The following is a 22,461-nucleotide window of genomic DNA, read 5'->3' as shown; positions in this document are numbered from 1 at the left end:
TGATTGGTGTCTTCAAATCAGTTTGTTTCGGTCAATTACGTCCCAGGAAAAGAGCCATCATGTATGGTTGTGTTAGTAACAACCAGACGATTGCAATGAAACCAACCATGACTGGATAAACGTTTGTTTAGTGTGTGTAATTACCACGAACGCTTCGTCCAAAGTTGAATGAGATTGAAATCACGACGCAACCGGTTTACAAATGTATAAATGTATAAAAATTTATTTTATCAAACAAAACGAACATTCACTGTGTAGTTAGGACACTTGGCATTGCCACCAGAGGATGATCTTCAATGGTAAGCGATTTATTTTATTGTTATTTCTGACTTTCGTGACGCTAATGTTTGGTTGGAAAATGCTAGTAATACTTGTGTGTGTGGGGCGCCGTCCTCAGAAAATCGCATGTTTGCTTTTGCAGTAAACCTTTTTGAAATCTGACACAGCGGCTGGATTAATAAGACGTTCATCTTTTAAATTATGTAAGATACATGTATTTACAAGAATGTTTAATACAACGAATGGTGTATTTAAAATGTTAGCTCACTGCAGTTTCACCGGATGTTGGCCTGGTGGGACGTTAGCGTCTCACCTACCTTAGAGAAGTTAACGGGATGATATGACAACTGCCAGTGAAAGTGCAGGGCGCCAAATTCAAACAACAGAAATTTCATAATTAAAATTCCTCAAACATACATGTATCTTATACCATTTTAAAGGTAATCTTGTTGTTAATCCCACCAACGTGTCCGGTTTCAAATAGGCTTTACAGTGAAATCACCACAAACGATTATGTTAGGTCACCGCAAAATCACAGAAAAACACAGTCATTATTCCAGCCAAAGACAGGAGTCACAAAAAGCAGAAATAGAGATAAAATTAATCCCTAACCTTTGATGATCTTCATCAGATGACACTCATAGGACTTCATGTTACAGATTACATATATGTTTTGTTCGATAAAGCTCATATTTATATCCAAAAAGTTTACATTGGCGCCATGTTCAGAAATGCCTCCAAAATATCCAGAGAAATTGCAAAGAGCCACGTCAAATAACATAAATACTCATTATAAACTTTGATGAAAGATACATGTTTTACATAGAATTTAAGATACACTTGTTCTTAATGCAACAGCTGTGTCAGATTTCAAAAAGCTTTACGGCAAAAGCACAATATTCAATAATCTGAGAACAGCGTTCAGCCACAAAAGGAAGCCATACAGTTACCCGCCAAATTGTGCAGTCAGCAAAACTCATAAAAAGCATTAATAATCTTCACTTACCGTTGCTGATCTTCATCGGAATGCTCTCCCAGGACTCCCACTTCCACAAGAAATGTTTGTTTTGTTCGGTAATGTCCATCATTTATGTCCAAATAGCTATTTTTGTTAGCGTGTTTGGTAAACTAATCCAAAGTCAGAAAGAGCGTCCACTAAAAGCTGACGAAATGTCAAAAAGTTCCGTAACAGTCAGTAGAAACATGTCAAACGATGTATTGACTCAATCTTTAGAATGTTTTTAACATAAATCTTCAGTAACATTCCAACCGGAGAATTACATTGACTTCAGATATGCGATGGAACAGAGCTCCCTCTCATGTGAACGCGCATGGTCAGGTCATGGTAGACCTGACTATTTCCTGTCTCCTTCGGCCCCACTTCACGATAGAGGCATCAGACAAGGTTCTACCGACTGTTGACATCTAGTGGAAGCCGTAGGAAGTGCAAACTCACCCATATCCCACTGTTTGTTCAATAGGGGCTGTGTTGAAAATCTACCAACCTCAGAATTCCCACTTCCTGTTTGGATTTTTTCTCAGGTTTTTGCCTGCCATATGAGTTCTGTTATACTCACAGACATCATTCAAACAGTTTTAGAAACTTCAGAGTGTTTTATATCCAATACAAATAATACTATGCATATATTAGCAACTGTGACTGAGGAGCAGGCAGTTTTCTATGGTCACCTCTGTGCACCTTTCATCCAAGCTACTCAATACTGCCCCTGCAGCCATAAGAAGTTAAAGCTAGAGAGGGAGATATAAGACTCCAGCTTCAGTGATTTTTGCAATTCGTTCCTGTCATTAGCAGCAGAGAAATGGAAGGAAAGGCGGCCAAAGGAAGTGTTGGCTTTGGGGATGACCAGTGCAATATACCTGCTGGAGCGTGTGCTACGGGTGGGTGTTGCTATGGTGACCAGTGAGCTGAGATAAGGCGGGGCTTTACCTAGCAAAGACTTATAGATGACCTGGAGCCAGTGGGTTTGCAGACGGATATGTAGTGAGGGCCTGCCAACAAGAGTGTACAGGTCGCGGTGGTGGGTAGTATATGGGGCTTTGGTGACATAACGAATGGCACTGTGATAGACTACATCCAGTTTGCTGAGTAGAGTGTTGGAGGTGAGTTTGTAAATGACATCGCCGAAGTCAAGGATCGGTAGGATAGTCAGTTTACGAGGGTATGTTTGGAAGCATGAGTGAAGAAGGCTTTGTTTTGCGAAATAGGAAGCCATTTCTAGATTTAATTTTGGATAGGAGATGCTTAATTCTTATGGGTACCTGGGACGGTAACTGGCCAACATCCAGTGAAATTGCAGAGCACGAAATTCAAAAATACTCAATTCAAATATTTAACATTCTTGAAAATATATGTGATATTGTCACGTTCTGACCATAGTTCTTTTGTGTTTTCTTTGTTTTAGTGTTGGTCAGGACGTGAGCTGAGTGGGCATTCTATGTTGTGTGTCTAGTTTTCCCGTTTCTATGTTTGGCCTGATATGGTTCTCAATCAGAGGCAGGTGTTAGTCATTGTCTCTGATTGGGAATCATATTTAGGTAGCCTGTTTTGTGTTGGGTTTTGTGGGTGGTTGTCTTCTCTCTTCGTCTGTCTGCACCAGACAGAACTGTTTCGGTTTTTCACATTTGTTGTTTTGTATTTTGTGTTGTTCACGTTTATTGTCTTTATTAAACATGATGAACACTAACCACACTGCGCATTGGTCCTCTCCTTCGTCCACAGAAGAAAGCCGGTACAGATATATATCAAAATAAAGCTTAACTTCTTGTTAATCCAGCCGCTGTGTCAGATTTCAAAAAGGCTTTACGGCGAAGGCATACCATGTGATTATCTGAGGACAGCGCCTAGCACACAAAACATTACATACAGTTGCCAGCCAAGTAGACTACTCACAAAAGTCAGAAACAGCAATAAAATGAATCACTTACCTTTGATGATCTTCGTATGGTTGCACTCACAAGTCTCCCAGTTACACAACACATGTTTATTTTGTTCGATAAAGTCCCTCTTTATATCCAAAAACCTCCATTTTGAAGGCGCGTTTTGTTCAGGAATCCAATGGCTCAAAAGCAGTCACAACAGGCAGACGAAAAATCCAAATAGTATCCGTAAAGTTCGTAGAAACATGTCAAACGATGTTTATAATCAATCCTCAGGTTGTTTTTGGCCTAAATAATCAATAATATTTCAACCGGTCAATAGCTTCGTCAATATAAAAGAAAAACAAGAAAGGCGCACTCTCAGTCGCCCGTAGCAAACAGGTCTGGGGACTTTCCACTATCCACTTACTCAGTCAGAGTGGTCTTACTCCCTCATTTTTCAGAATACAAGCCTGAAACAATTTCTAAAGACTGCTGACATCTAGTGGAAGACATAGGAAGTGCAATTTGAGTCTTAAGTCAATGGATACTGTAATGGCATTCAATAGAAAACTACAAACATAAAAAAATCCCACTTCCTGGATGGATATTTTTCAGGTTTTCGCCTGCCATATCAGTTCTGTTATACTCACAGACATTATTTTAACTGTTTTGGAAACGTTAGAGTGTTTTCCATCCAAATATACCAATTATATACATATCCTAGCTTCTGGGCCTGAGTAATAGGCAGTTTACTTTGGGCACGCTTTTCATCCGGAGGTGAAAATAGTGCCCCCTACCCTAGTGAGGTTAATGTGAGTCTGGTAGGAGAGTTTACAGTCTAACCAGACACCTAGGTATTTGTAGTTGTCCACATATTTTAAGTCAGAACAGTCCAGAGTAGTGATGCTAGTCGGGCGGGAGGGTGCGGGCAGCTATCGGTTGAAGAGCATGCACTTAGTTTTACTTGCATTTAAAAACAGTTGGAGGCCTCGGAAGGAATGTTGTATGGCATTGAAGCTCATTTGTAGGTTTGTTATTACAGTGTCCAAAGAAGGGCCAGAAGTATGCAGAATGGTGTCATCTGCGTGGAGGTGGATCAGAGAATCACCAACAACAAGAGCGACAGCATTGATATATACAGATAAAAGAGTCGTCATGTTCCTTTTACTTTAGAGTGGCCTCTGTCTGTCATGTGAAGAGTGGCTTCTTCTGTCATGTGCCTCTTACTGAAGAGTGGCTTCTGTCTGGCCACTCTACCATAAAGGCCCGATTGGTGGAGTGCTGCGGAGATGGTTGTCCTTTTGGAAGGTTATCCCATCTCCACAGAGGAACTCTGGAGCTCTGTCAGAGTTACCATCGGTTTCTTGGTCACCTCCCTGACCAAGGCCCTTCTCCCCCGATTGCTCAGTTTGGCTGCGTGGCCAGCTCTAGGAAGAGTCTTGGTTGTTCCAAACTTCTTCCATTTAAGTGATGGAGGCCCTTCAATGCTACAGAATATTTTTTACACCACTACAGCCAACGCTTGGCATTGCACATGGTGATCTTAGGCTTGTGTGCAACTGCTCAGGCCATGGAAAACCATTTCATGGAACTCATGACGAACAGTTCTTGTGCTGACATTGCTTCCAATTTTATGCACTACGCGCTTCAGCGGTCCCGTTCTGTGCGCTTGTGTGGCCTATCACTTCATGGCTGAGCCATTGTTGCTCCTAGACATTTCCACTTCACAATAAATGCACTTACAGTTGACTGGAGCATCCAGTTAACACTTGATCTGATTTAATTACAGTCGGTTCATTCAACTATGGCAGATAAACAACCACATATCACAGTCGTAGCAAGTAAAACCAAAAATGTGTTACCATTACTGAGAATGTTGTTGTAGGGAAAGCGTGTACTTGCAAATTGATTATGTATTTTGAAATACTAAATTCATACAATAACTATTTGGATTAATACAATACTTTGCTAAAGTATTTTGTATATAATTTTGATACTTTGGTCTTTAGAGTATTTGGTGATTGTAACAAGATAGTACTTTGCACATCTCTGACTGTAAAGCCAAAGATATTTGGCATGACAACGAGAGACAAGGAGTTGGCAATTGTACAATAACACAAACAGGTTTCTTTGCAGGATGTATGCAAATAATGTAAAATTCGAACAATATCCCACCTATTTATTTATCACTGTGTTCCCACATGAGTGGTGTCATCCCCTAGAGGGGAGAGATGGAGAGAAAAGGGGCGACAGATTCACAGTCACTTGCAGAGGTGACTTACAGGACCATATGGTCCCAATTTCATGGATTTCAGTATTCCTAAAGTGTGACACTGTACTTCTTCATCACAAGGTCTAGCGACCTAAATAACTACTGCCATATATTAAAGCTTTTCGAATCATTGATAAACTCTCAACTTTGCTCCTTCTTAACCAGCAAATGTATCCTAAATACATATTACAGTTTTTGTCCAACTGCTTACACAAAAAAATATTTTCATGTCACACGATTTTTGAAACCTCTCACTCAAAGTGCAAAACTACACACCAAATATCCAAAACCATAAGCTATTGCTCAGCCTTTGACTCAGTTGTCAATTGCATAAAACACTTTTTTCAAAACACAAAACACGCATGTCAAACACAGGTAAAATAATACAAGAAAAAGGAAACAAGAATCATTGTTACAACACAAGACAGGGGTTGTCTGCTTCTCTCCACACTATCCAAACAATATCCCACCTATTTATTTATCACTGTGTTCCCGGGGGACATATTGTTTGGCAGCACTGACCTCACTGTTGATGTCGGCCCCAGTGTCCAGCAGCATCTTAACCATGGCCTCGTCTCCCCGCACACAGGCATACATGAGTGGTGTCATCCCCTAGAGGGGAGAGATGGAGAGAAAAGGGGCGACAGATTCACAGTCACTTGCAGAGGTGACTTACAGGACCATATGGTCCCAATTTCATGGATTTCAGTATTCCTAAAGTGTGACACTGTACTTCTTCATCACAAGGTCTAGCGACCTAAATAACTACTGCCATATATTAAAGCTTTTCGAATCATTGATAAACTCTCAACTTTGCTCCTTCTTAACCAGCAAATGTATCCTAAATACATATTACAGTTTTTGTCCAACTGCTTACACAAAAAATATTTTCATGTCACACGATTTTTGAAACCTCTCACTCAAAGTGCAAAACTACACACCAAATATCCAAAACCATAAGCTATTGCTCAGCCTTTGACTCAGTTGTCAATTGCGTAAAACACTTTTTTCAAAACACTACACACAATTCTCTACCTAAAACACAAACACAAATCTAATAGGAAGCGACTTGCTTTCCTTTTCCACCCACAACCAATCAAAATGCTACACTTATTCACCAGGTCACACACACACTCCTCACATGTGCAAACACTAATAGCTTAACTGATCACTAACCAATCACTGCTTTATTGTAGTATATGCCTATAAATAGGTCAAAGGTCAGATGACCTGTTTTGAACAATGGATGCCAACAATGGACAGAGTGCAAGAGGAGTAGGAGGGAGAGGAAGAGGAAGAAGAGGACGAGGGCAAAGGCAAAGAAGAGAAGGAAGGAGAGCCATCTCTGATGAAATTAGGGCAACACTTGTTGATCATGTGATCAACCATGGTTTGACCATGAGAGAGGCTGGACTGAGAGTCTAGGCCAACTTGAGTCGATTTACAGTGGCGTCCATAATTCGAACCTTCAGAAATGAGAACAGGTATGCAACTATCTAATGTCTATTTTAGCATTACAGTAATGTACTGTAAAATACGTATGACTGCATAGTATTGCATAAACATTTGTAACTCTAAGCCATCCATTTACTGCACTGCATTGAATGAATGAGGTTGGTTATCATGCTGTACTAGCTTTTTTTGTACATTGTTTACAGTTCCTATGCTGAACACATACTGTGTTTGAATTCTGTACAGAGTGGAAAGGCAAAGACATCATGGAGGACGAGGACGCTTGTTTACAGATGTACAAGAGACTGCAATTATAAATATGGTTTTGGCCAACAATGCAATTAGGATTCGAGAGATAAGAGAGCATATCTTGAATAATGACACCATATTTAACAACATCAATGCTGTAAGCCTGTCGACCATACAACGCATCCTCCAACGGCACCGAGTGACGATGAAACAACTTTACAAGCTGCCATTTGAGAGAAACTCTGAGAGTCAAGAATATGCGAGATGACTTTGTAGAGGTATGTATGCAACACTACTTCCAGTACCTCAGACATACCATATTTACTCATCTGTATATCCCTTTGTCTGTTACAGAGAGTATTGGAGCTGGATGCCCATGTAATTCGCCATGAATTTATTTATGTGGATGAGGTTGGCTTCAAACCAGGAACCGCGGAAGAAATGTAATAGGACAGAGGGCAATTACCAATGTCCCTGGACAGCGTGGGGGTAATATGACTGTGTCCTGCTATCACTGTGTCCTCCATCACAATGCCACACTGGGTGGGTCCGTACAACACCGGCCATATGCTCACTTTTCTGGATGCAATTTACACAATGCTTGTCCCTGATCCAGATCAGGAGCCTGCTAGATTTGTGGTTTTATGGGACAATGTTACTTTTCACCGGGCTGTTCTGGTCCAAAAATGGTTTGCCACCCATCCACAATTTGTAGTTTGGTACCTACCCCCATATTCACCTTTTCTAAATCCCATAGAGGAATTCTTCTCAGCCTGGCGCTGGAAAGTGTATGATCGCCAACTCTATGCCCGCATGCCGCTTCTCCAGGCAATGGAGGACACATGTGGGGACATAGAGGTTGCCTCTGTCCAAGGTTGGATACGCCATGCTAGGAGATACTTCCCTCGATGTTTGGCAAGAGAAAACGTATCTTGTGATGTGGACGAAGTATTGTGGCCAGACCCAGGCCGGAGAAGAGATGAAGCGTAGCTTAGCACTGGTGACTGCCCCCCCCCCCCTACCAATTCCTGGACTGCCCCCCCGGGACCCCACACACACAATTGTGTTCTTTACTGTATTCTAAAGAATATACTTTTGGTTTACATATGTTTATGGTTTTGTTGTATGCTACTGTATACAACAGTAATGTTTGGCCTAATAAATATTTTCTGTTTCTACATTGCATTGGTGTTTACAGTGTACTTGTTACCCCTCTCAGCAGATTACTTTCACTGTAGAACATTGTATTGAAATGTAGATATAAGCCTATGAAAGACCAAAGAGCTTTAGATTTAGAACAACAGTGTTTACATGGTATATCCAAAAATGTACTATTATGAAAGCAGTGTTTGCCATTTGATGCAAATGCTTCATTCTGACATGTGTTTATGGCATTTTGAATGCAGTGTTATATTTTGAAGGAGATGTGAGGCATTTTGCATTTTGTGTGTAGAGTTTTGAAAAAAGGAGACAGTTTTGAAAACGTGTGTAAGCAGTTGGAAAAAACTGTAATACGGATTTTGACAAGGTCAAAGTACCTTCTCAGCTGCATCCATTGATGTTAATGATATTGTATGCTCGCTAGATAAAAAGCAGCATTGTTTTGCCTTGTTTATTGACCTGTCAAAGGCACTTATTGCTATTGAACAGACTGTCTCGGTTGGACATGACAGCAACCATAAATTATCTTATGGGCAGATCTCAATGTATTGTTGCTGACTATCAATTCACAATTCCTTGAGGTCAGTAAATGTGTACGTCAAGGGTCCGTTTTATGGTCTACACTATTCACATTATATATGCATTGGTTCCTCAGTAAAAAACTGTAAGCTTCTGATGAAAGCACTCTATTTTATTTAACCAAGCAAGTCAGTTAAAAACAAATTCTAATTTACAATGACAGCCTACCCTGGCAACACCAGGCCAATTGTGTGCCACACTATGGGACTCCAATCACAGCCAGATGTGATGCAGTCTGGATTTGAACCAAGTACTGCAGATACACCACTCGCACTGAGATGCAGGGTCTTAGACCACTGCGCCACTTGGGAGCTTATTAAGGTAACGCAGAAATCAAAACAAAGTATCCTATTAATTTTTCTAAGCTCTTGTACAAAAACTCCCGTATTACCTCATTGCTAGTAACCTACAGAAGTATGAGATACCTTACAGGCTCACAGGGATGGCTAACTCAAGAGTCCTTCTATCACTACCAATTTAGATAAAATAAAATAAAAATTAGATAAAAATAAAAATAAAAATAATGTTTTGAGGTTGAACTTTAGCAAATATAGTTCGTTAGCACATAGGGCACACCAATTGGTGTCACCTCAGTCAGTATATGTTATACCTGTGCTGGTTGCTATCTCGTTAGTGGGAAAGTGTTTCACCTATGCTGGCCCAGGTGCTATTTAAGAGTGGCCGGCCCAGTGCTCTCCCTGTGTTTATTTCTAGACAAACAGTCCTATATCTGAGTTCCCTGATTTTGTTTAGCTCCACCTTTTTGGTTTGCTTCCTGTCTTTAGGTTTGTTGTGGGTTTTGCATTTATTTGCCTCTCTTGGGAAAATTTAGTGGGTGCTCATGGTGGGTGTCTTTTTAGGTTCTAGTTGTTGCTAGAAAACTTTCAGTGGACACACATATGACTGTCTTCTAGAACCACTCCTAAAACCCCAACTGTTTTGTTTTGGCTGTTGGTAGTGACTTTGTTAGTTCTCTCTTCTGTTTGAGCGACATTCATGATGGGGAACGTAACAAAATGGGGGTTCATCCGGGATCTTGTTTCACTGACATCCACCTTGAGGGGTTATAAGATTTGAAAGTTGCATAAACACAGTCTTAAAAAAATTAATAAATCCATTGACTAAGGTGGAAGCATTTGTGGAATACCCTACCTGGGAAATGCTAGATGTACAAAGGCGAATCTACTCGTCATTGCAAAGCATTATGAAATCAAGGTGTTATCTGACGATCCAAAAGCAGTAGTCAGAGTTGATCGGTACTGCTTTGGTGGAGGAGGAATACTTCCAGAGAGGGAGGATGATGAAAAATGTCCTATGGGTAATATGGTGAGTCCTGTAGACGATCAACGTCTCCGGTTTACTAATCACTGGCTTTAACTACCATCATTACGCACACCTGGCACCATCTTTACGCGCACCTGCGCCTCTCCTCTCCGTTTCAAGCCCTTGATAATCGGCCACTAGGATCCGGAACCATCACCACACCACTCACCCTCACCATGGAGTCCATTCATCAGGAGAACTTTCCCTTCTTCATCACTAGTGCACCAGCTCACAAGATCATACTCGGCCTCCCATGGCTCCAATGTTATAACCCCACCATCTCATGGTCGAGGATGAGACTCACGGATTGGTCACCCTAATGCCGGAGGACCTCCTTTCCCGATCCCTCTCGAGTCGTATCACCTGTGGTCTGGGATGTAGATGTGGACATTCGCCAGGCTCTGAAGAGGCAACCTGCACCCACTACATGTCCTCCTGAGCGCATCTACGTTCCCATGGGGAAAAGGTTGCAGCTGTTGACCTGGGCACACACAGCTGTCGTTACTGGACATCCTGGGATCACCCGTACTAATCAATCTCTCTCCGAAAAGTATTGGTGGCCCACCTTTGCGCAGGACGTTATTCGCTACATCAACTCCTGTTCTGTGTTTGCCCAACCTAAGTCCCCCCGGCACGGTCCAGCAGGGAAACTCCTGTTACTCAGCATCCCTGGTCTCATCTATCCATTAATATTGTCACTAATCCCCCCCCCCTCTGACGGGTTTACCACCATTTTGGTGGTTATGGATAAATTCTCAAAATCCTGTATTTTATCCCTCTCTCTGGTCTCCCTACTTCTCTCCAGGTTGCTGAGGCACTGTTCCAGCAGGTCTTCCAGGCATTCGAGGGTGGCTGTTGTCTGTGTGCAGAGGGTCCCTGGTTTCAGCCCAGGTAGGGGCAAGGAGAGGGACGGAAGCAAAACTGTTACATGGGCACCATTTTAAATCAGGAGAATCTCCTCTTTGTAATTATGTAAGTCTGGGCAGCGAGCTCATTTGTCATGAATCACTAGACCAGAAATAGTCAGAAGTTTGTATTTTTTCCCTACTTTTTCATTATGCAGACATAATTTTTCCCAGTAGTTTTTCCAGCAGTTTTTTTCCAGTTTCGTCCGGCGAACAGATTGTAGTGGGAAAATATAGATACATTTTTAATGTAATTCTAAGTCAAAACAGGCTCTGCGAATGTTCGATTCCATTAATTTGCTATGGGCTCGTGCTAGTGTTCCAGTTTAGTCAGCCGTTGACTCGTTCTATTGTCCAGCCTATAGATGGCCAGCACCCGAATGGCCATTGAGAAAGCACAATGAGTATACCATTTAGCTAAGCTAAGAATGTCGAGAATAATCAATTCAATAAATGTTGGGTAGTTAGATAGCCTATAGTTAATACTGGCAAGTTTGATGTATAACAACTAACGTCAGGTAGCTAGCTAACATACCGGTACATACTGCTGTAATGATATGCTATGTGGTTCGTTAAGGACAACATAGCTAACAAATTGTCAGCCAACATAACATTTAAGGTAACTTATTTGAAAAGTCATTACTTTATTACATTGAGTAGCAAGCTACCCCTTGGTCGTTAGGGCAAATCTGTTCTGTGATCTGGTCTGTTTTTTTTTTACACCTAGGTCGGCTATCAGACTATTCTTTAGTTAAGGTTGAATAGTCTATTGTTCAGCTATTAGCCCTCCTCCCCAACTTGCAACAAATTATTGTTCCGATCTCATTCCTTTCCCTGTTCCACACGTCATCATTCTGCGCCTGAGTGGCTCGCTTGTGGGCGTGCTGGCAGGATATGGCAGCATCTTCGGTTGTGCGTCAATAATTCTGTATACAGTAGCACATTTGTAGGAAGGTGTGGTTATGTTCACAGGCAAATTGCTATGGAGGTACATTTGTCTTTTTGTCGAGAGCAAAACCTTTTTATTTTCAATCAAAAATAATTGTTCTTAAAGCAACTTTTTCCGACACAAAGGAAGTCAAAACGGACACCTGCGAAGATGGCATCTCAGGGAAGCAGCACTGGGCTGTATTGACGTATCCTAAAAATAATGTCTGCTGCTTTAGATTGAACGGTCATATCTCAGTAATTGTTTACCTATCTATGAAAAAATAAGCTGTTTTCTTTATTTTCAGAGAGCGAGCTGACCAAGGGGTCGAAAATGTAGATATTGCTGTCACGTTCTGACCATAGTTCTTGTGTGTTTTGCTTGTTTTAGTGTTGGTCAGGACGTGAGCTGCGTGGGCATTCTATGTTGTGTGTCTAGTTTGTCTGTCTCTATGTTTGGCCTAATATGGTTCCCAATCAGAGGCAGGTGTTTTGTGTTGTCTCTGATTGGGAATCATATTTAGGTGGCTTGTTTTGTGTTGGGGATTGTGGGTGGTTGTTTCCTGTCTTTGTGTTTTCTCTGCACCAGATAGGGCTGTATCGGTTTGCCACATTTTTGTTATTTTGTATTGTTGTAAGTGTTCACGTTATTCGTAATTAAACATGTTGAGCACTGGCTACGCTGCGTGTTGGTCCGATCCCTGCTACACCTTCTCTTCTCTTGAAGAGGAGGAAGGCTGCCGTTACAGAACCACCCACCAAACTCGGACCAAGCAGCGTGGCTACGGGCAGCAGCAGCAGCAGCAGCAGCAGCAGCGAGTTCAGGAATGGACATGGGAGGACGAGTTGGACGGTAAAGGACCCTGGGCAGAGCCAGAGGAATATCGCCGCCCCAAAGCGGAGCTGGAGGCAGCGAAAGCGGAGAGAAGGCGTTTTGAGGAGCTAGCTTGGCAGCGTGAGCAGGATCTGGGTTATACCACTTGGGAGGAAATAGACAGGTGCTCGATCGACCCAGGGAGAGTGCCGGAGCCCGCCTGGGATTCCATGGAGCAATGTGCAGAGGGATACCGGCGAATGAGGTTAGCACGACGCGGTAGGAAGCCCGAGAAGAAACCCCCAAAATTTCTTGGGGCGGGCTAAAGGGGAGTGTAGCTGGGTCAAGTAGGAGACTTGAGCCAACTCCCCCTGCTTACCGTAAGGAGCCAAGGATGGAACCAGAGCCAATGAGGGCGGTATTGGAGGTGAGCGAAGTAGAGACTGTGAAGGATCTAATGGGGAAATTGGAGGAGAGAGAAATGAGGGATTTGCTGGTTTGGTGCATGAGGCACGACATCTGCCCGAGGGAGCGTGTCGGGGATTTGATATCACCTGAGTCAGCTCTCCATACTCGTCCTGAGGTGCGGGCTAGCCGTCTGGTGAAGACTGTGCCAGCCTTACGCACCAGGCCTCCTGTGCGCCTCCCTAGCCCTGCACGTCCTGTGCCAGCTCAGCGAACCAGCTCTCCCGTGGCAGCCCCATGTACTAGCTCTCCTGTCATCAGCCCAGTACCACCAGTGCCAACACCACGCACCAGGCTTCCAGTGCGTCTCCAGAGCCCTGTTCCTCCTCCACTCACTCGCCCTGTGGTGCGTGTCTCCAGCCCGGTACCACCAGCTCCGGCCCCACGCACAAAGCCTCCTGTGCGTCTCCAGAGCCCTGTACGCACTGTTCCTTCTCCCCGCACTCGCCCTGAGGTGCGTGCCCTCAGCCCGGTACCACCAGTGCCGGTACCACGCACCAGGCTTATAGTGCGCCTCGAGAGTCCAGTGTGCCCTGTTCCTGCTCCTCGCACTAGCCTTGAGGTGCGTGTCTACAAACCGGTACCACCAGTTCCGGCACCACGCACCAGGCCTACTGTGCGCCTCAGCAGGTCAGAGTCGCCCGTCTGCCCAGCGCCGCCTGCGCTGTCCGTCTGCCCAGCGCCGTGTGCGCTGTCCGTCTGCCCAGCGCCGTCTGAGCTGCCCGTCTGCCCAGCGCCGTCTGAGCTGCCCGTCTGCCCAGCGCCGTCTGAGCTGCCCGTCTGCCCAGCGCCGTCTGAGCTGCCCGCCTGCCCAGCGCCGTCTGAGCTGCCTGCCTGCCCAGCGGCATCTGTGCCGTCCATCTGTCCCGAGCCATCAGAGCCGCCCGTCTGTCCCGAGCCGTCAGAGCCGCCCGCCAGTCAGGAGCCGCCAGAGCCCCCAGCCAGTCAGGAGCCGCCAGAGCCCCCAGCCAGTCAGGAGCCGCCAGAGCCGCCAGCCAGTCAGGAGCCGCCAGCCAGTCAGGAGTTGCCAGAGCCGCCAGTCAGTCAGGAGCTGCCAGAACCGCCCTCCAGTCATGAGCTGCCCTCCAGTCATGAGCTGCCCTCCAGTCATGAGCTGCCCTCCAGTCATGAGCTGCCCTCCAGTCATGAGCTGCCATTCAGTCCGGAGCTGCCATTCAGTCCGGAGCTGCCATTCAGTCCGGAGCTGCCATTCAGTCCGGAGCTGCCATTCAGTCCGGAGCTACCTCTCTGTCCTGAGCTACCTCTCTGTCCTATGCTACCTCTCGGTTCGGAGCTGTCTCCTCAGTCTGATGGGGCCCTTTGTGAGGGTTCCTAGGCCAAGGTCGGCGGCGAGGGTCGCCACTCAAAGGACGCTAAGGAGGGGGACAAAGACAATGGTGGAGTGGTGTCCTCGTCCAGCGCCGGAGCCGCCACCGCGGACAGATGCCCACCCAGACCCTCCCCTAGAGTTTTAGGGGGTGCGTTCGGAGTCCGCACCTCAGGAGGGGGGTACTGTCACGTTCTGACCATAGTTCTTGTGTGTTTTGCTTGTTTTAGTGTTGGTCAGGACGTGAGCTGGGTGGGCATTCTATGTTGTGTGTCTAGTTTGTCTGTTTCTATGTTTGGCCTAATATGGTTCCCAATCAGAGGCAGGTGTTTTGTGTTGTCTCTGATTGGGAATCATATTTAGGTGGCTTGTTTTGTGTTGGGGATTGTGGGTGGTTGTTTCCTGTCTTTGTGTTTTCTCTGCACCAGATAGGGCTGTATCGGTTTGCCACATTTTTGTTATTTTGTATTGTTGTAAGTGTTCACGTTATTCGTAATTAAACATGTTGAGCACTGGCTACGCTGCGTGTTGGTCCGATCCCGGCTACACCTTCTCTTCTCTTGAAGAGGAGGAAGGCTGCCGTTACAATTGCCAGATTTTCACTGTCCTAGGAACAGGCCGTGGAAGCTTTATTGCTGGCAAAAGTGTCCATAACCAGATCTAATTACACTGTTCTGTGTTCTTTTTCTCCATGTCTGCCTGTCTTGTTGTACATGGAACCTGTCTCACATGCATTAATTTTTAAAAACTTATAATGTCAGCTGCTAATTTTCAGATTTACACCACATAAACACAGCCATTTTCACTGGACTATCTGTTGTTGCCAAGTCATGATTTCCCTGGGGGTTAGCCTTGCAATAATCAAGTGGTGAGACAGATAGCCCTCTATATTTAAATGTTTCAGGTACACTCCGATAGGTGTCTGCATCACATACAGTATCTTCTATTGACATTATCTTCTATTGCTTGTCCTCATGTCTGTTTTTCAGCATAACGTACTCTGTAGCCACTTAGTGTGGATACCATGTGAGACCACACACACAATAACAGTCTCTTCTTCACTTCATCCCTCTTCCCCTTCTCCCTAAATCCTCTAGGTTATATCAGCTGTTTTGGTGAACTCCTCCTGCATCTGAACTGGCTGACACAGAGGGCGCAGCATGGTCATAGGTGAGATGTCACTTGGTCGAGTCAACAGGAAGTATTATTAAAGAGATGTTTTACATTGAAATACAGACAGAGATGTAGTAGTCCCAGAGTTAATGACCCAAGGTCAGTTTTGCATTTCACCTCCTGATTTAAGATGACTGAGCGTGTTAGAATAAAAAAAACAAGGCTTAATCATGCTCTCTCTATCCATTTGTCACTCGTCTGCAGGTATGTTTTGATGTGAGAGAGGAAGTCAGTCCCGTCATGACCACCTCACCCGCTCTTAAGATAACCTTCGGGCCAACTGATGGGCCAAGGCTGGTTAGGAGACACCGCAATTGTGAGGAACTGAGAGAATATTAGGGTAGCACTGTAATTCATGAATCAAATGGTGTCTGCCGCTGTTCTTACCTCTTTCCCTTTCTGTCTTCTACACCTCTCTCCCCTCCTCGTCTTTCTTCCTTGTTTTATAATGCACACCGTATGTGCATTGAAGTACAGATTGAACTTGTGTTTATAATATTACAATTATCATAATTATAATGCATGTATTATGTATTTATAACACCTGGATAATGAACTTCTTTCAATAAAGTGTTTCACATTCTCCACTGGTTGAAATTAAGTATCTCATTGAAATACTATTCTGTGTCCTCAGATTAATGAAGATGAAGGGAGTTAGATATGCATATTTATTGTCTGTATATATGAATTACAAATCAATCATGTTTCTAATTTATTACATAGTTACAATGTGTAATTATTGATGTCCCAGGAGCAGGAGTGGTAAACACTGTTGAAGTGTATAATTGTAATACATACATGCAGACACGGCATCATTCAAATAATGGAGTTTGATATGACTGAAAAATAATGCCTTAGAGATTCATAACTGAACCGCACCTTTTTTTGCCAAGGAAGAGTACATAATCAGTGAATATATTCAATGTACAGGCTACAATGTGGGAATCTCATGCATGGTTATAACTACAGTGCATGTGTATATAGGACTTGCATCCTTGGCACAATAAAGTTATTATATTCTACTCTATCCGTAGGCTTCATTATTGCCATTCAGACTTGAAGTTGATACAACAACTATGACAGCTGAGGTTCATAGATTGGTATCAATATTAGTTCAGAACCTAACGTTTTAGGGTCCATACACAGAACGGCTACATACTGTAGCTGGCTACACATCCATAGGCATACAATTATTTTTATCCTCCACTACACAATAAGCAAGTAAATAGTTAGCTAGCTATGTTACTTCAGCTGCATTGCAAGGCAAGCTTACACAATTGTACATTCAATTTGTAGTAAATGCTTTAGCTAGCTAGATTCTTTACATACAATGTTTCACAAGAAGACAGCCTGGTTTGCTGGTTTTCTCAGGAGTCCCTAAAACATTAAACAATACAAATGACAAATTAATTCTCCTAACACTAGCTAGCTGGCTAACGTTAGCTAGTCAGAACTTGCTAAATAGCAATTTTCGTGAATTAACTTCACAAAAAAATATTCACAAATGTTTGTCTCTACATTAACTAACATTCCTCTCAATTGTAAATTTTTTGCTTGACTAGTTATGATGTTATAACAACTTACATCTGGTTCCACCGTAATGCTTTGTCAGCCATCTTTGTTGAAGAACGCCACAAGGCAAGGGTGGTTCGCGTCACAATTCGTCATTGGAACCACTCGATATGATTGGTCATATAAAAACCTTGGGACCCAAATGCATAATGAGTGCTCTAACTCCCCCTTGTGGTGGTCTGGAGCAATGAAGCCGTGACGCTGGGTACCTCTAAATCCCGCGGTGCAAGCTTGCAACTTTTAAAAGAGGAACCACTGTAGACACCGGAACAGTGTTACATTTTAGTGTAAAGCTTTATTCAGAGTGCCTTGCCTGCTAACGAGCAATGACTGTATATGTTCATGGTAGAGACATTGTTGTTGCATTCATACATTTTCGATCTTATGGAGTTCACCAAGTGAGACCCTAAACGAATATGTTACAGCGTGTGTGTGTGTGTGTGTGTGTGTGTGTGTGTGTGTGTGTGTGTGTGTGTGTGTGTGTGTGTGTGTGTGTGTGTGTGTGTGTGTGTGTGTGTGTGTGTGTGTGTGTGTGTGTGTGTGTGTGTGGTGATAGGCATTCGAGTCTTTCGGTGAGTGGGCATTAACAAATAAGAGCTCACTAGCATGTGTGAAAAACTAAGCAAAATCTTTCAATGGCATTTTCTCCTACTTGGGATAATTTTAAAAACTAAATAAACTTGAATGTTTTAGCAGACACTTTCATAGTATACAGAGCGACTTACAGGGGCCATTAGGGTTTAGTGCCTTGCTAAAGGGCATATTGACAGATTTTTCAACTAGTCTGCTCGGGGATTCAAACCAGCGACCTTTCAGTTATTGGCCTAATGTGCGTAACCTCTAAGCTACCTTACAAGGAAGCAGCCATGCAAAACGTGCCTAGTTACCTGTTAGTTTTCCATACACCCACTTGCAGTATGCTGAAAGTGTATAAACTGTCGAAGCAGCATAACATTCCCATGATTCCTCCAACTACAGTGTATGATAGAGATTCAAAAGGGTCTGAGTCGGTACTTCTATAAAAAAGATTAACATTTGACTTAAGCTCACAGAGAAATCTGGTCACATGTGTAGGTTTTTACTGTACGTACTGTACTGTAAGTGCATGTCGAGCTTGTGTGTCTAATATGTGTAAGTGTGTATCTCTCGGACCTGCTCGCTCATGCTGTTGATACCATCAGGCCCCAGTAGGTTGGCCGCCTGTTTCACGAGGTCTGTCCGGCCACAGTTGAGCATGCGGAAACCCAGGTCCTGCAGAAACTTAGCCTCTGTGGACGCCGCATCCAGCTTCCGGGTAGCACAGATGCAATCGTCTGCCCTGAGGGAGGGATAAGGATGATTAAAACTTATTTGGGATAGGGGACAGCATTTTCACTTTTGGATGAATTGGTGCCCAAAGTGAACTCCCTCCTACTCTGTCCCAGATGATAATATATGCATATTATTATTACTATTGGATAGAAAACACTCTGAAGTTTCTAAAACTGTTTGAATTATGTCTGTGAGCATATGGCAGGCAAACTTCCAAACAGGAAGTGAGAATTCTGAGGGTCGATGTGAAAGTCATCACCTTTTCAATTCCCTGTAATATATGGATCTGTTTGCACTTCCTACGCCTTCCACTAGATGTCAACAGTCAGTAGAACGTGGAATGAAGCCTCTAGTGTGATGTGGGGCCGGATGGGAGCTATTTGAGTCAGTGGTCTGGCAGAATGCTAGTTCCTGGTCACGCGCGCTAGTCATGGAATGGCCATGTGTGCCATTACTTATACAGACATGAAGAAATGCTCCGGTTGGAACATTATTGGATATATATGATAACAACATCCTGAAGATTGATTCTCTACTAAGTTTGACCAATTTATTCGACTTGTAATATAACTTTTTGAAGTTTTCGTCCGACGTTTGCCTTCACCTGCGCCAGTGTTTGGACATGTGTACTACACATGCTAGCTAAAGTTGCTAATTGGACATAAGTAATGGACATTATTGAACAAAAAAAACGATTTATTATGGAAATAGGATTCCTGGCATTGCATTCTGATGAAGATAATCAAAGGTAAGGGAATATTTATGATGTAATTTTGTATTTCTGTTGACTCCAACATGGAGGAGAAATTTTGCTTTTTACTAGTTTAAAAAAAATCTGACACATCGGTTGCATTAAGAACCAGTATATCTTTAATTATATGTAAAACATGTATCTTTCATCAAAGTTTATGATGATTATTTCTGTTATTTGACGTGGCTCTCTGTAATTACTCCGGATATTTTGGAGGCATTTCTGAACATGGAGCCAATGTAAACCGAGATTTGTGGATATAAATATGCACATTATCGAACAAAACATAAATGTATTGTGTAACATGATGTCCTATGAGTGTCATCTTATGAAGATTATCAAAGGTTAGTGATTCATTTTATCTATATTTCTGCTTTTGTGTGACTATCTTTGGCTGGGAAAAATGGCTGTGTGTTTTTTGGATTTGGTGGTGATCTAACATAAATATATGTTGTGTTTTCGCTGTAAAACATTTTAAAATCGGACACGATGGGTAGATTAACAAGATGTTTATCTTTCATTTGCTGTATTGGACTTGTTAATGTGTGAAAGTTACATATTTCTAAAATAGTTTTGAATTTCGTGCGCTGCCTTTTCAGCGGAATGTTGGGGGGGGGGGGGTTCCGCTAGCGGAACGTGTGTCCTAGAAAGGTTTTAATACTTTTACACATTCATATAGCATGTTGAATGCTACCATAAATATCAAATTGCAAACTACTACATCATCAAAAGAGGGAATCTGCCACAAATGATGATGGATTCTAAAGATCTCGTGTGGTGATCTGGTATATAATGCTACAATGCTTTGTGCATTTCCTAAGGCAGTTTAAACACATGGCAGTAATACTTTACATTAAAACAACCCAAACAATAATGATTAGTGCATATACAGTACCAGTCAAAAGTTTGGACACCTACTCATTCAAGGGTTTTTCTTTATTTTTACTATTTTTAAAATTGTAGAATAATAGTGAAGACTCGAAACTATGAAATAACACATATGGAATCATGTAGTAACCAAGAAGGTGTTGAAATCAAAATATGTCACAGTTGAAGTCGGAAGTTTACATACACCTTAGCCAAATACATTTAAACTCAGTTTTTCACAATTCAAGACATTCAATCCTAGTAAAAATTCCCTATTTTAGGTCAGTTAGGATCACCACATTATTTTAAGAATGTGAAATGTCAGAATAATAGAGAATATTTTTTTCAGCTTTTATATCTTTCATCACATTCCTAGTGGGTTAGAAGTTTACATACACAATTTGTATTTGTATTAAAAAGTATTGCCTCTTGGGTCAAATGTTTCGGGTAGCCTTCCACAACATGTTGGGTGAATTTTGGCCCATTCCTCCTGACAGAGCTGGTGTAATTGAGTCCGGTTTGTAGGCCTCCTTGCTCGCACACGCTTTTTCAGTTCTGCCCACAAATGTTCTATAGGATTGAGGTCAGGACTTTGTGATGGCCACTCCAATACCTTGACTTTCTTGTCCTTAATTAACTTCTTATGGCTTGGGGGCAGTATTTCGACGTCTGGGTGAGAAGCGTGCCCAAAGTAAACTGCCTGTTACTCAGGCCCAGAAGCTGGGATATGCATATAAGATTTGGATAGAAAACATTCTAAAGTTTCCAAAACTGTTAAAATAATGTCTGTTAGAATAACAGAACTGATATGGCTGGCGAAAACCTGAGGAAAATCCATCCAGGAAGTGGGATTTGTTTGATGTGGGTATTTTCAATTGAATGCCTATAGAGTATTGAATGGGTTAGGACCCAGATTACAGTTCCTATGGCTTCCACTAGATGTCAACAGTCTTTAGACATTGTTTCAGGCTTGTTTTCTGAAAAATGAAGAAGAATGAGACCTTTCTCTCAGTGGACTGTAGAATCATGTGGTGCTGGTTTTGCGCATGACCGAGTGTGCGCGACCGAGTGCGCGCCCTTCATTGTTTTTCTTGTCTATTGAATACGCTATTGTCCGGTTGAAATGTTATCGATTATTTAGACAATTGACAACCTGATAATTAATTATAAACATTGTTTGACATGTTTCGACGAACTTTACTGGTACTATTAGGATGTATTTGTCTGCATGTTTTGACCGCCTGCAAAACACCTGCAAAAAAACAGTACCTGCAAAACACCAGTCTCAACGGCAACAGTGAAGAGGCGACTCCGGGATGCTGGCCTTCTAGGCAGAGTTCCTCTGTCCAGTGTCTGTGTTATTTTCCCCATCTTAATCTTTTCTTTTTATTGACCAGTCTGAGATATGGCTCTTTCTTTGCAACTCTGCCTTGAAGGCCAGCATCCCAGAGTCGCCTCTTCACTGTTGACGTCGAGACTGGTGTTTTGCGGGAAACATTTAATGAAGCTGCCAGTTGAGGACTTGTGAGAAATTATTCTGATCAATTTGATGTGATTTTAAATGGACAAAAAAATAACTTTTCTTTCAAAAACAAGAATTTCTAAGTGACCCCAAACTTTTGAACGGTTGTCTGTAAATAATCGATGATATACTGCTGGCCTGCACGTACACCATCAAAATATGAAATGGAATATTGACCAGGCTTGACGTAGAGTCGGGTGAATGCTGAGCCACATCGATCAAATCAAATTGTATTTGTCACATGCGCCAAATACAACCTTACAGTAAAATAATAAGAGGAAATTGGAAATTGAGGTAAAATATACATATAGGTAGGGGTAAAGTGACTATGATCTTGATCTCATTGAGGGGGAGGTTGTTGTCCTGGCACCACACTGCCAGTCTCTGACCTCCTCCCTATAGGCAGTCTCATCGTTGTCGGTGATCAAGCCTACCATCGTTTTGGCAAACTTCGGCAAACTTGATGATGGTGTTGGAGTCATGCTTGGCCATGCAGTCATGGGTGAACAGGGAGTACAGGAGGGGACTAAGCACGCACCGCTGAAGAGCCCGGTGTTGAGTATGAACACAGAAGATGTGTTGTTGCCTACCCTTAACACCTGGAGGTGGCCAGTCAGGAAGTCCAAGATTCA

General features: G+C 42.8%; 1 protein-coding gene and 1 long non-coding RNA gene across 5 annotated transcripts in view; one reads left to right on the top strand and one right to left on the bottom strand.

Annotated features, from left to right (window-relative positions):
- The window catches only part of LOC139534105 (uncharacterized), a 982,995-nt gene that overhangs the window by 844,273 nt on the left and 116,261 nt on the right, over positions 1 to 22,461 (top strand). The window lies entirely within an intron of this gene.
- The window catches only part of LOC139534095 (ankyrin repeat and BTB/POZ domain-containing protein 3-A-like), a 188,030-nt gene that overhangs the window by 65,194 nt on the left and 100,375 nt on the right, over positions 1 to 22,461 (bottom strand). For 3 of the 4 annotated variants that reach the window (XM_071332848.1, XM_071332846.1, XM_071332849.1), the window contains 2 exons: positions 18,531 to 18,696; positions 5,954 to 6,043 (listed from right to left, as the gene is read on the bottom strand). In XM_071332848.1, coding sequence (XP_071188949.1) covers positions 5,954 to 6,043; positions 18,531 to 18,696 — 256 coding nt within the window. The remainder of the gene's footprint in view (positions 1 to 5,953; positions 6,044 to 18,530; positions 18,697 to 22,461) is intronic. The other variant, XM_071332847.1, reaches the window with a different exon arrangement.

Source organism: Salvelinus alpinus, chromosome 11 (assembly GCF_045679555.1).
Source record: "Salvelinus alpinus chromosome 11, SLU_Salpinus.1, whole genome shotgun sequence".
Classification (NCBI taxonomy): Eukaryota; Metazoa; Chordata; class Actinopteri; order Salmoniformes; family Salmonidae; genus Salvelinus; species Salvelinus alpinus.
This window is presented reverse-complemented; position numbering and strand designations above follow the sequence as displayed.